The sequence below is a fragment of the Sorex fumeus genome, unplaced genomic scaffold (genome assembly GCF_029834395.1).
Source record: "Sorex fumeus unplaced genomic scaffold, SorFum_2.1 ptg000047l, whole genome shotgun sequence".
In the NCBI taxonomy this organism is placed as follows: domain Eukaryota; kingdom Metazoa; phylum Chordata; class Mammalia; order Eulipotyphla; family Soricidae; genus Sorex; species Sorex fumeus.
Window position 1 is genome coordinate 14,192,501 of NW_026606104.1, and position 14,657 is coordinate 14,207,157.

The 14,657-nt window shown below is 46.9% G+C and overlaps 1 protein-coding gene across 3 annotated transcripts in view; it reads right to left on the reverse strand.

Moving 5' to 3' along the window:
• Positions 1-8,764, reverse strand: part of LMO4 (LIM domain only 4) — a 16,774-nt gene extending 8,010 nt beyond the window's left edge. Inside the window, exons 1-2 of one of the 3 annotated variants that reach the window (XM_056122880.1) lie at positions 8,619-8,764; positions 5,469-5,707 (exon numbers count right to left, since the gene is read on the reverse strand). In XM_056122880.1, the coding sequence (XP_055978855.1) occupies positions 5,469-5,704 (236 nt within the window). In that variant the 5' untranslated portion in view covers positions 5,705-5,707; positions 8,619-8,764. Of the gene's footprint in view, positions 1-5,468; positions 5,708-5,937; positions 6,090-6,156; positions 6,272-8,618 lie in introns of those variants that run through there. The other 2 variants (XM_056122882.1, XM_056122881.1) reach the window with 2 other exon arrangements.
• Positions 8,765-14,657: the final 5,893 nt, after the last annotated feature.

The window sequence follows — 14,657 nt, forward strand, 5'->3', positions numbered from 1 at the left end:
TAATGGATAAAAATCTATAATTATGGCTGCCACTTGCCAACAGGTACACAGTGACACTCCATCTCAAGAATGCCCTTTCACAGCACGGGTCTGACTACCCAGCCTAAGTGTTCACTTATTTAACAATCCGCCCTGAGTAAAGTCAGCTGTAAGTCTTCAACATCTAAGTGCATTGTAATAATCAGGCCTTCGTATGCAACCCACAAGCTTTTCATACATCGTATTTTTCTCCAATATCACATCCATAACCTTTCTGAGAACAATCGACCACATAAAATCATGGAATTCCTAAGCTGTCAAAAATTTCAGTTTACGGGGTTTGAAAATCACCCAGATCTTCCTAGGACTGACATGTTCCTTGAACATCATTAAGGGAATTTCTGATCTTGCCATGCCTACAGCTTTAAGATTGTCTTGGGGTAGAACAACTTGGAATCTAGACACATTTTAATCCCTTTTCACCAGTGAGGAAGGCTACCATTAGAATCTCGCCCTTTTCCTAAAAAGTTAGTTTTTTTTTCTTTCCTTTATTTTCCTTTTCTTTTTCTTCCTTTCTTCTTTTTTTTTTTTCTTTTACAACATTTCTGTGTGCTGGAGAGTTAATTATCTAACCAGGGGGACTGTCCAGGACAGTGTTTGATTTAAAAGGCTCGAGGCTTTAGGTGCTCAATTAAGTAGCTATCGGTCTCAGACTGGACTATAATGGGCTCTTTTCTCTTTAACTCAAGCAACTGGGAGATATACCCCAGGTCAGGCTAATTAAAGCCAGGGGAGTCTTTAATTGTGATGACAGAATCGGTTTCAGTTTCCTTTCTTTGGGTCCTCAGTCCAAGAAGGTCGTTAATATTTCAGCATTTGGGCAAGGCAATCAATCACAAACATCAAGAGGTTCCTTATATGGGAAAAGGGAAGAAATCCCACCAAACCTTGTACTTTAAAGGTGCTCTACTCCTATTTGAAGAAGACCATGAAGTGTTAATAGTGAATGCCAGCTCAACTCCAACACTCCCAGATGACATAAAGATAGAGAGCAAGTCATATTTTTAGTTTAGCAATAATGTTTAGCATCTTCCTATAACTTCAGTGACCAATAGGTGGTGGGCTTATTATCAAATGCTTATTACTTCAAGCAAAATAAACTCAATGCAACCTGGCTGTGTTTTCTAAACTTCTTTCAGCCAAGGAGAGCTGCATTTCTAAAAGTGTGGCTGAAAGGTATACATTTGTACCAGCAAGTAAATATCAGCAACCTATCTGAAGAGAAAAATGCATGTCTATAGCTACTGATCCAGAAGCAATTGGTTTTCCAGCAGGTTCCTATATTTAATCTAAATTCTGCACCAGCTATATTAAATGTAACAAAGAAATGCAACCCAGAAATTATGCCTGCAGCCAAGTCCATTAGAGGTACTTCGGAATAACTAGAGACCAAGCACCTTAAAAGCACCAGAAGCTATTGATACTTAAGAGGGGGGCTGTGAATAATCGCAACTGCTGCATTAGAGAGGGGAAGGAGAAAAAAAAATCAGCCAAATTACGCTTGGTTAATTCAGAGTAACAGATCTGCCCCCAAGTGAATTGGAGGCCTTGAATTAATTCTGTTATGACAAATCAAGATAAACGTTCCCCCTAAATTGCATGCGATTTAATTAATTTTTGAGATCCTGGTTTTTTTTTTTCCTAGCTAATAGTTCACATGCTCCTGTGCTGTCATTGTGCTTGAGTGGGCAGACTTCAAAGTGATATTAAATAACCAACTATTAGATTTACCTAGCACGTCCTATTGGAAAAGTGCCATTTAATTACCTAGCCTGTTCAATTAAAGGGACAGCATTCTCTGAATATAGCAGCTTGCTGTTGATTACCAGGGAAATGAACTCGCTGTCTGGCGGCGCCTCCGTTCCTAACGCTTCCCCACCGCCCCGCGACCCCCGCCCCCTTCCCCAAACACACCCTCCGCTCGGAAACCACCTCCACCCGCGCCCGGGCCCGGCTGCGCGGAGCGTCACTGCGGCTGCGGGCGCCACGTGAACCGGCCGGGCGAGCGGAGCCCCGGGAAAGAAAGCGCAGCCGGCGCGCAGCCTCCCGCCCTGCGCTCGCCCCCTCGTGGGCCGGGGCCGCCGCCGCCGCCGCCGCCCGCCCGCCCGCCCGCCGGGGCGCCTCCACCGCGGCCTCGCGCGGCGCCGGCTCCAGCGCCCGGGCCCAGCCGGGCCGAGCGAGCCGGGGCCGGGGCCGCCCCCCGGGCTTCCGGCACGTTTCCTCGCCCGGGCTCCGGCCCTGCCGCCCCACCCGGCCGGCTCGGAACTTCCTCTTCTTGCCGCACTCACTTTCCAGTCTCGGGCCCGGACGGGATGGAGGAATTGGGGAGGCGCACGAGGGCAGGGGTGGGGGGTGGGGGGGGAAGGAGAGGAAAGCGAGACCGAGTTTCTGAAGCTACTTGTAAGGGCTGGGACTGACCTGGGGGGTCGGGAGCCGGTGGGGGGTGGGGGGTGCGGGGCACCTCCCACGTTTGCCAACTTTTGTAATGAGGGGGGAGGAAGAGAGGACAGACAAGCAGGCAGGGCGCCTTTAAGATCCACCCTTCCTCTCCCCCCCCCCCCACCCCAGTCCCTTCCCTCCCTCTCTGAGAGGCCAATTTTGTTAATTAAATGTTTTGTTTGCGACGCAGCTCTCATTCATTGCGGACACGTCATTCGGAGCAGATCTAAGCCAGAGACCAGATCTCATTAGATAAAGCCCATCAGAACTAAGAAAATGGAGGAGCCACTAATTAAAGCTTTTAATTGTGCGGATTCGCTGCAGCAAGGCAGCCGCTTTATCTGAAATCTTGGGAGGGAGAGGAGGCAGAAGCCCAGCTCTGCCCAAGCGACACTAGGTCTTGCTGGGAAAAAACAGCACCCCCACCCCTCGCCCCCATCCCTGTCTCCAGGTCCAGTCCCCCCACCCCCAACCCCTTCCTCTTCTTCGCAGCTTTTTAGGCACATTGGTTGTGGGGTGCTTTCTTTGAAAGGAAAGGAAAAAAAGAAAAGAAAGAAGAAAAAGAAAAGAAAGAACAAACTACAATCTCTTAAGTCAGACAATTGAAAAGCCCCTTAATAAATTACTGTGGTCTCAGGATTGTTGAAGGGCCTAAGGGTCCCTTCACCTGGTGACTGGGAGGGTGGATTCCACTGCGCTAGGTGGATGGCAGCGATGCAGGACTGAATTCTCCTCCAACAAGTGGACTGCCTGATTGGGAAGGGGTAGCCTGGAGGAAAACGGCCAGACAGGCCTCCACCACTCTGCCATACCTTTGCCATCTCTATGAGCAGAGAGAGGAACCACTAAAGGAAGAGTTTCGAGATCCTTAATCTGGGGGGGGGGGGGGGGAGGTCAGGCTGAACCCTGTGCAAAGGGAGAAGTTATTGATCCGGAAATCCCATCTCCCTGTGACAGACAAACCTAAAGTTCTCAGGGAAGCATCCAGTTCAAGAGCAAGTCCAGCTCCAGTTCCCAAATTCCGAGGAAAAAAAGAAAGGAAGTGAGAATTCTATGGCCCCAATTAATTAAGGCTCAGGGTTGGGCACACATCCTCCAAGGCTCCACTAAGCCACCAAATGGGCATTTGTATCTGGCCCCAAGAATAGGGAAAGGAATAGAGGAGATTCCCAGGAAGCCACTTGCCTAAATTCATCCTGAGGGAATGCAAGTGGCCCTATCTTCTTTTTAATTAGCGGTAATCAAAAGCGAAGGTTTTTTGAAGGTACTTGGAGAAGAGATGAATCTGCACCATTCACCCTGTCAGAACAGCAATGTCAATTTTTCCACTTCAAACTATTCTCCTTTCTTACCACAGTTTTGCTCTCCAATTACAATCCTGTCAAAGCTCAAGGCACTGCTTGGAAGAAGGACCAGAAAGCACTACACTCATGATCCTGCTGATTTTCCAACATTTACCTCAAAAAGAACACTTAGTAAAATTAATGCTGCTATCTTAATTTAAAAATAAAAGCCCTCACTTCCTGTATTTCTTATACTTGGTTGATTGGGAATGCCAGCAGGAAAATGGACATCGGTTGCATTACCAAAATACCCCAACATCATTTTACTTCATCATTTACATTAATGGTATCACTGGAGTAACTATCCCCACAGTCTGCTCTGAACTGTATTCGGATCTTTTGTAGCATGACATGCTGAGTAAGGAATATAAAAGAGTTAAAAACTAAAGTTTGAGTAAAATATCTCCTCTCTGATGTACCCGCATTGAAGAGCAAATTTTTGTTCCTCACAATACAGGTGACAGTTCGGAGCAGAAATTTAAATAGGATGCAGTTTGTCCTAAAAGTGAGTGATTTTCTAGTCCCAACCGTGTGTGTGCATGTGTTTTTTTTTTTTAATTACTGGATGTTGAAACAGAACACCTCCTAGAAGCATTCATGTGCATCAGTCTATCAAACCATTTACTCAAATTAAATGTGTAATCCTTCAAATGCCTCCTTTCAAATTAATGAGTTTAAGTAGCTTGAGTTCACCTGAAAAGAGCCTATAGGCACCTGACCTCCTGAATTCTTTTTCATTAATTGCACTGAAACTTGTTGGAAAAGACTGCTTACACGGGCATCTGAATGTTCCTATACATTGCTTTAAAATGCAAGATTAGTATCATTTATAGCCTCTTCTCCTAAATCTCTTTTGGGGGATCAAGGGGAGTGATACACACAACAACAAAAAGGGGGGAAAAAAACCCACTCTGCACATTCCTCAATTGAAAAAAAACCTGCCAATTCTCTACCCCAAACCATGCATTAACATAAGACACCACAAAGCCTCCAAGTAACTGTATGTGAAGAGAAATAACACCATAAAGGTATGAGGGAGGTGGGGGAGAAGGGGAAAGGAGATGCCATAAGAAGCGCTACAAGTCTTTAAACTGAGGGGGTAATCAGTATTTTTCACAAAAAGCACAAAGATGAGTCACAGTTTTCCACTCAAAAAAGTTTAAAGGTGCTTATGTAAATGTTATAATTAGCCATCACCCTGGGCAAATCATGCTTCACTAGCTACACTTATTTCTTAAGTCAATCTTTTGTCTCCCAGTTTCTCTTGTGGGTCTCTATCTGGCTTTAAGAAAACAGCCCTAACTCCGACTGGAAATGCTTTTTTTCCTCCGCGGTGGTTCCACCTGGGAACTTTAAATTTTGATTTGGCACTGGAGGGTGGGCACGCCTAACAGCCCCGGTGCCACCAGCTAGCTTCCAGTGCCTAATTTGTCATGACCAAATTAGATCACCACGGGCTCCTGGAAGCCCCCTCCAAGTCGGCGGCCACCAGAAACTTCTAGAGGGAAAAGCTACGATGCGGTGAGCAAATCCTAGCTGTCCGGCTCCATTTCTTAAACCCTTTCCTATCCTTTTGGCCTTCCCCCTGCTTCTGCTCATCAAGTCTTCGGGGGAGGGAGAGAAAAAAAAAAAGCCGCCAAGTCTTACCTAATGTAGTCGTTTCTGCAAAGGATCATGCCGCTCTTGGTGTAGCAGGACGTGCCGATGTCGCCCAGTTGCGCCTGGCAGCAGGAGCACTTGAGGCAGCGGCTGTGCCAGTAGCTGTCCATAGCATAGAGCAGAAAGCGGTCCGCAATCTTGCCCCCGCAGCCTGCACAGCGCTTCCAGGAGAGGGAGCCGGCCGTCACCGGGGGCGGCTGCGAGCTGCTGCCCGGGTTCACCATGGTCTGCAGAGGGCGGGAAGGGGCCAGGGAGAGAAAGACAAAAAAAAAAAAAGGGGGGGGGGGGACGATGCAAAAGTTAGTCTTAGCCGCGCACAAGCCAGCTGGTCTGTTAACACTCCCACCCCTCTACCCCCCCCCCCAAAAAAAAAAGTGCTGGAAGGAAGCGGCAGGGCAGGGACGGCCAGGCGGGAGAGGGAAGGAGGGAGGCTCGCCGGCAGCAGCCGCCTGTTTACTTTTCTCAAGCTTTGTTCTGGGGCCACGAGCTCCTCTCAACTTTCCAGCGCTCGCCGCGGCGGCTGACAATTTCAGCTCAGGGACTGTCAAAACTCCGAGAGCGAGGCTCGGCGGCGCGCTCCACCCCTCGCGGCGGCGCCGCCTCCGCGCCCCCGCCCCCCGTCCCCCGCCCCCCCCACCTTCTCCGCCCGCCTCCAGCAAATGAGGGTCAAACCCACCCACCGCCGCGCCCGGCCCCTCCCCGGTCCCCGCCGGGCCCGGAGAGCCAGCCGAAGGGAGTTGGGGAGGTGGCCCCCGCCGGAGCCACGTTCCCTCGCGAGCTCTGCCCCGGGAAGTGCAGCTGCAGTTTCTGCAGTTCACAAGTTGGAAAGAGTTGGGTGTTCTGAAAGGGGAGGAGGGAGGGGAGGCGGGGGTTGGGGGTGGGGGGGAGGTGGGACCCGCTGAGGGGAGATGGAGAGCGCGGTGTGGGAGGGGCCGCGGGAGCACTCGGGGCTGGGGGGCGGGGGGGAGATGCAGCGTGTAAGTTGCGAAACTGGTTTTTCGTATTTTAAACAGCACCTTTCACATGCCATTGTGGTGACCGCCATCTCCCATTATTGTTCCAAATCTCATTTCATTTTGAAGATCAATGAGTGTTTTCTCTGGGTTTTCAGGACACAGGCAAGAATAATAGATCATTGAACTTTAGGATGCCTGTTAACTTCCTATATAAACACTCTCCACTTTGGTCTCCCTAATCTGCCCTTGATCAGCAATTTAAATGCTAAAGCTTTGTGCTGGGGGGGGGGGGGACGGAGGGGGGGGGGAGAGTTACAGATAATATGCAAGGCACTATTAAAAGGATGCACAAGCTAAATTTGAGCCAGTCCTGCTGTCACCAAAAACTGCTTTTAAAAATTCCCCACTCTTTCTAATGAATGTCACAGGAGAAGCAACTGGAGTATAATATAGGAATCAATTTATAAGGCTTAGCCTAAACCGATTAATTTGTTGCCTTCAATCCTGAGTCCAATAAAGTCCTAGTGTTCCTCCAGTCACTTATTCTATAAAAAGATCAAGTTATTTACTGCCAATTAAGCAGCCTGTTTTGTCTTTGTCCTCTGTAAGCCGAGTGTGGGCTGCCCCCGAGGTTCCTGGCTATCTGCTGAAGACATTCAGCTGATATCTTAGAAGAGAGGGCGAACTTTGCTAGTCCCCGGCCCAACTTGGCGGCTGAGAAAGGAAAAAAAAAAAAAGAACACCGAGGGGAAGGGACCGAAACAGGGATTGGAGTTCCTTAAATAGGCCGATTTTAAACACATTTCCTCCGAAAGAGTCCTGGAACGTGTGTCCAGCGACCGCACAATAAACCAGAATAAGTACTGCACCAATTAAGCTGTAACGAAACCCTGAGACTTTGGAAGCAGGGCCACTCTAAAACCCATTAGCATTGCATTTATCCGAATGCATCATACCTTTATGTAAATTGATTTATCTGATGCATTTACTCGAGGAATTGCTTTTTGTTACAATTTCAGCCCTAACCCAAATGAATCTGCATTTCCTGCCCTCGGTCTTTAAACTGTTTCCCCCAACGTTTTAATCGCTCCGAATTCCTTTTTAAAAGGGAAGAGGGAGGGAGGAGATTCCTAGCTCTTCCCCGCCCCCATCTTTGGTGAGAGGTAAATATATATGTATATTTTTTTTGAAAAGGAAACATTACACTGAGAAAAGCATCCAGTAACCCCATTAGCTAAAGCTCTTAAGGACAAGCAATACCTTAATGCTGATTAAATCTAAAAGAGATGAATCAAGAGGACTGACCAGAAACTGACTCCCCTGATAACTAAGGACGGGCCCTCATCAAGTTTCATTTAGAGTTGGAAAAAAAAGAAAGCTTTTAAGTTAAATAGGCTTATACTCTAGTAATTACATAGCCAAGCAATTTAGGTCCTGGGATAGTCAGTGAAATAGAAAGCAGAACTGGCAGCTAGAGGCAAAATCTGCCCCCCTTCAACAACGTCTCTGGCGTTTTTTAATGGAGACCAAGGGAGGGACAAACGTAGCGCTGGCAATTTGTAGTACAAAAATGGATGCTTAATTCATGTCTTGATTTTAATTAGGTGATTCACCGGATTTCTCCTGGATAGGAACAAAAGACTTATAAGCCAAGGGGATTTTTTTTTAAAGAATCAGCAATAACGAACCCTGCTCACTTAGTCCTTTCTGCCACTGTTTCAAAAATAACTGTTTACTAGAAGAGGGGGGTCGTGCCTATCCCACCCCCCTGCCCGCACTACTTCTCACACTTAAGCCTGCATTTAAGCACCCCAGCCTTTCCCGTCGGAACTGAAAATATCCCCACCCCCTCGCCCCCACCTCCGAGGTCCCTACCAGCTCCGTCTCCAAGAAGGACCCTTTTGTAAGCAGGAACCGCTACAAAGCGGGCGGCCCGGGGCTGCCCTCGGAGCTAGCTCGCAGGCCAGCCTCGGTAGTTTCAGACTCGGGCATTATCTCCGCCGCCGTATTGTTTACTTGCAATTTGGGACGGTCCAGGGAAGAAAGCCAAAGAAAATAGCCCCGGTCCAAATCGGCCCCCTCTCCCCTCGCCCCCCCACCCCCACCCCCCCTCCGCACACACGGACACACACACGCACACACACACCCCGGCCCGCCCGCGGCTCCCCGGCTGTCCCCTTACCTGCTTTTCCCCTATATTGCAATATTGCGAGAGGCGGCGGCGGCGAAATGCGAGCGAAGCCGCTCGGCTTCCAAAGAAGGGGCGCCCGGGCTGGCGGAGCTGGAGGGAGCAGGGGGGCTGGGGGGAGGAGGTAGGAGCGGGGTGTACTTCTCGCAGAAGCAGGAAAGGGGAGGAGGGGGCTCAGGGCTGCTTGCTTATTTTTTTTGTTGTTGTTGTTTGTTTTTTAAACGCGTGGCTCTGAGGCTGAGATGGGGGGACCCCCGCGTTCTAAGTGGCAGGCGGCCGGGAGCCGAAGTGTCAGTCTCAGTCCTCGTCCTCCGCCTCCGGCTCCGCGCGAGCAGCTGCAGGAGCCCTCGGCCCGCGCGGCGCGGCTGCAGGCGCGGCGCAGCGGCAGCAACTGCTGCAATCGCGGCTGCAAGTTTGGCAATGTGGCTTCACTTTGTATATTGCCCCCGCCCGGCGCCCCCGCCCCCGCCCGCGCTCCGCCCGCTCCTCCTCCTCCTCCTCCTCCTCCTCCTTCTTCTCCTCCTCCTCCTCCTCCTCCTGCTCCTCCACCGCCTGCCTCCCTCCCGCGCGCCCGCTTGCCCGCTCCGGGCTGGCGGCGGCGGCGGCGGCGGCGGTGGCGGTGGCCGCTCGGCCGAGCTTCCTGCAGCGCCAGCCGGGGAGCGGCCGCGGGAAGCGACAGCCCCGGGAGCGGCGGGCGGGCGAGGCCGGGCGGCGGGGAGCCCCGCGGAGCTGCAGATGGGCCGGGCCCGGCGCGCTGGAGCCTGCGCCGCTACCGGGGCTGGCCGCGGCCGCTTGCTGCCGGGCTCGGAGGCGGTGGCGGCGGCGCTGGCCTCTAGCCGGCTCGCTCGCTCCCTCCGCGGCGCTTCCACATGTGTTACTGACAGAGCCGAATCCCAACTACTCCCCGGCTCGGCGCCGACGTCAGCGACCCTCAGCCACTGGGCGGCCGGATTGTTCAGGCGGAATAATAAAACCTGCCAATCCGGGGAAGGACAAAGGGATGACTGAAACCAGACTCGGGGGGCGGGGGAGCGAGTGCGGAGGCCGAGCCGGCCGGCCGGGCCGGGAGGAGGGGAGGGCCGCGATCAGGTGGGGGACCAGGGGATCCGGGGCGCCGGGGCCCCCCCCCCCGCTCCTCGCACCCCACCCCACCCCCGCCGGGGCCGCTGCGCGCAGCCGGGGCGCACGGGCTGGGGGCGGCGCACCTGCCGTCTGGTCGCGCGGGGGACCCCGGGGACGCGCATCTGCTCGCCCCTCGGGGATTGTCCGCCCCTCGCGCCCGCAGGAGACCCGCAGGAAACTTCCCGTCTAGCTCCGAAAGGGTTTTTTTTTTTTTTTTCTTTTCCCTGCTCAGGGAAGGAAAAAAGGCTTCCCGAAATCTCCGGGCAGAGGACTTGGCCCCCACGCCGAAAGCCGCGGGGCGGAGGGGAGGGGGCGGGGGGGGGGGGTGCCGCTTTCTGGATGTTTTGTTTTGAAATCCACGGCGTAGAAGGTGTCTGAACCATCGTGGAAGTTTGAGTTAACGGGGTGAAAAACTAAGAGAAGCCGTAGTCACTGCCTAAATACTGCCGGCTTGGCCCCTCTTCACTCCCAAAGCCCGAGTATAAGCCTGGAAGGAATTGCATCGCTAGTTATTCACGGTAATAGTAGTGTGTAAAAAGCCTACAACTCTTATTTTCAAAGTCTAAGGCAGAAAGCCTCGCCCTTCTCTCTACCCTCTAGGAGAGGGTGAGAAGCCGTGTGTCTTACGGTCCTTGAATGCAATGAAAGCCACGGCGAGATGCACCAGCGCAGGCTCTGGAGTGTAAGAAAGGTCACATCCGTATAAATCAAGTTTTGAGGAATGCTTTTAGGGTGCTAGCCGGGAGTCTCCTTCCAAGAACCAAAGTTCAGCCTAGATGCCTGGATACCTACTCCTTCAGCTTTTATCTACTCTGCCAAGTAGTTTGAAGAAATGCCCGATCTGAGGCTAATATTAGGTCTGATTATTAGTGGTACGTTCCAGAGACATATTTTTTTTCTGGTAGAAATTATCATGAAAGTGCAAAGACCTTCTGATGAGTATCATGAAGTGAAACCAGGCTTGTGGGACAAGTTTTCATATTGTGTTACACACGCAGTGAAGCTAGGTAGTAGGAACCCTACACGCAAATCTGGCCAGACAAGGCAGATGTTAACCGTCTATGGTTTGGTGTCTGTTTGGGAGATTTCTGTCTTTCGGACCAAGCAAAGCTAAGACTACAAATAAAAGAAAAATAAAATAATCATTTCCTATACTATAAAGCTGAGGACATTTTAAATGCCAATTAGAATGTCCTTTTACAAATCTCTATAAGATGACATCAATTGGTATTTAAAGTTTCATTTTTATGATCAAGTTACTTTGTGCTCCCATGAAAAAACATTTTTTAAATCATTAAAACTAAACAGTAATTAAAATGTCCTGTACAAAAACCAGCTGTAGATGGGTGTGATTAAAGAAGGCCAACTTAAAAAGATGTAATGTTTCTTGAAGGTTAGTAAAGAAAACTCGATTAAGCCAAATGAGGAAGAAATTCCATCAACAAATAATACACACATTTTAATTCCTTGGTTCAGTTTCAATTTGTTAATAATTTATAATAATCCAAATGAAATGACAAAGATCTTCATGGGCTACAATTAAGTTATGAGTTGTCATGTACAAGCACATTTCCTTCTCTGGGCCTTAATTTTCTCAAATAACAAATGAGGAGATTAAACCAAATGAGCTCAATTTTTCCTTTTTAAAAATGATTTTCCTAAATAGAACACATTATATAGAATTCTGTTATGAATTGTGGTACTTTTGGTATTTCCTGAAGTATATACACACTAAAATGAAATCTATATTTTAAAGTGAACTGTTAGAAATTTAACCAGGCACATTCATCCAAAGGATCCACTTCACTTTTGTGGAAGGAAGGAAGGAGCTAAGGGTGGATAAAACTTTTAATATCGATCTCTAGGCTAGAAAGGGCCTCGGAGGTGGTTTTAGTGTTTTGGCTCTAATTGTGTGTGGAGTGAGGTCTTTACACATGTCTCAGGAGACTGGCGTGAGTGAGGGTATAGTACCAAAGAGCTTTATTTGCTGATGTTGTGGTAATAGAAATACCAAAGTGATAATGGCTCACAGTCTTAGGAAGGGTAGGGAGAATAGAACGGTCAGAAGAATCAAAATTCAGGTGTACTTTTACCACAGCGCCACCTCTGGGTGGTCTTTATTTCTGCATTCTTAGCATTTAACTATCCTCTCTCATCTGGAAAGCAAGATTGGTGGTCTAAAAGGCTGCTGTAATAGGTAGCAATGTCAATCTTTACTTTCCACTGATGCTAAACTCAAACTGGTAAAACACACACACACACACACACACATTTCTTATGGGTAAGGGAGCTATGCATTCATAAATTTTTCCCACAAGCATAAAATTGCTCAAAGTAAAATAGTGGTATAAAATAAAATAATGTTAAGTGGCTGGTAATTCTAGAAACTTCTTTTGAAGTATTCTGTCATCATTTAGCCTCCTCACCTACAAAGAGGACAAGGGAGATTCTAGATCAAGCCTCCATTACCTCAAATCATCCCAATGCTATTGCCATTTCCTCCCATTTTCTTGAAGTCTTTAAATCCTTTTTAATACTTTTACTTATTGATAAGTACTTTCCATTCTTGAAGTGACAGTTCTCTAAGAATCTATGAACAGCCAGAGACCAAACACAGACCCACATTACCTTGGCTACACTGAGAAGAACTGAATTATTTGATGCTGATTTGGGAAACTCCAAGACAAAGTGCCCCCAATTCTGTTAAGAAAAAATTTCCAGGCCTTGTCAATGATTCTATGCAAAACTACTTTTATGAAGACAATCTTTTAAGGAAGAACACATTCAAAAAAATCTGTCTACCTTGATTGTTGCCATCATAGAGATCACTTACAATTCAATGGTTTAGTCTGGGTTAATTTGAATAAAAAAGTCCAGAGTAAAAGGTGTGAACAAAAGAGGAAAGAGGAGTAATCAGTCGATCTAAGGAGAAAATCCAAGCACAGGGAGCAGCAGGCAGTTAGGTCCTTGCAGGTTTTTTGTGAGGTTGTCCTCTGGGAGAGAGTGGAAGGTGACACCTAGTCAGTGGAATCAAGGAGACCCTGCAGCATTTAAGAATAGGAAATAATGGGGCCAGAGAAATAATACAGCCTTCCCAGTTTGTGGCTGATTCCAGTTTCATATCTGATACCCCCAGCACTGCCAGGAGTAAGTATGGCTCAAACCTTACCCTTTACCCCACAAAAAAAAAAGTTTAGAAAATTTCACATGTCTAAAAATCTACGTTTCAAAGGACCATATCTTGGCTTTACTTATTGATAATACTTTAAATTTATGGATTGCCATTTGCTAGCATTTCTTAAGATCGCTTCTAATTTTCTCACCAAACGATTCGGGCAACAAGGGATAGGTAGTTGATGTATTTGAACATTTCTGTCTTAGAAGCAACTCAAATATCTACATTTGGTAAATGACCTACCCTCTTCATCTATAATTTGGAAGGTCTAACTAACCTCTTATTTTTATAGCACTGTCCTCCCATTGTTCACAGATTTGCTTGAGCGGGCCTGGTAACGTCTCCATCCTGAGATTTGTTGTTACTGTGTTTGGCATATTGAATATGTTAAGGGTAGCTTGCCAGGCTTTGCCTTGCGTTGTACTAGGTCACTTTTATTACAGTGGCAAGAAATGACTTTCTTTTTTGAGTAGATAATTGTTAGAGCAGGAACAGGATCTTAAAAATCACCAAAATCTGCCTCAAAATTATCCACAAATCTCAACAGATGAATGCTTCATTTGTGATATCACACTATGAAACAGGAAAATTCTTTGAATTGCACCATTTCTAAGACTAAACTTTGTCAGCAGTATTCAAACAAAAGTAATATTTTACATATAACATTGCAAAGAAATTATCGGGCCATATATGTTCATTAGGGTCTTCTAAATGGTCTAATGGATGGAGAGGTGATACTTTTTGAAGTTGAGTTAAATCTTTTTGAACAAATTTAATTTGGTAATAATTACAGAAGAGGATATCTAGATGACTGGGCCATTTTGTACACATATATAGTGGTTATTAATAAGAACATATATTAAAATTATAAATCCAGTGGAAAATAGCAGTTTATTTTTAACATTAATTGTAATCCACATGATGGAAATGAGCATTTATTGATAGAGACTAAAACTAAAGCTAAAGCATTAAAACATATTTCATTCCCCCTTATGCTCACACTAATAATTCAAACTCTAATAATTCAGAAATTTCAACTATCCCAAACATACCTTCTTTAGTAATTATCATTTTTATTACAGAGATGTAATAATTAAGCTATTTTTCTATGTAGAGTTATACTAAAATGTAGAATTTTAATGTATAACATTGCCCTCTATTTGCTTGTGAAAAAAAGTTGATGAAAATATGATAATATTTACTCCTCTAATTGTAATGAATGACTCTGGTGGAATTCAGGGAGTTCAATCCATAGCTGTCCTTAGACATGAAAAACAGACATTTCTACTCTATACAGTGCCATAAATTTTTTTAGAATAAAAAGAACAAGTGGATATGGATTTTTTTAAATAATAAAATTGGATAACTCAATTGACTAAAATGTGTTCCCTCCAAGCAGCGGTACACATTATAACGTCATCATTTATATTTCTCAACATAAATCAAATTTCATAATAAAATTGTTTTTGATGAATCACCACTTCTTTTCTAGCTTCAAAACATTCTGACAGAGAAAGCAAATTTGTCGATTTCTCTGTATGAAAAGAAATCACTGAAAATATATTTAAGACCTTTAGCCTAAGATGATAATTTTTTCCCCTAAGTTTCCTTTGAAAGGAAAATATTCCAGTGAAGCCATTTTGAAATTTGGGAAAACAGCTCAAGAATAAAATAGGCTTTCTTTTCAGCATTTTTCCTGAGCCATCTGTTGTGCTTGCCGACAATAAGGCCAGAAG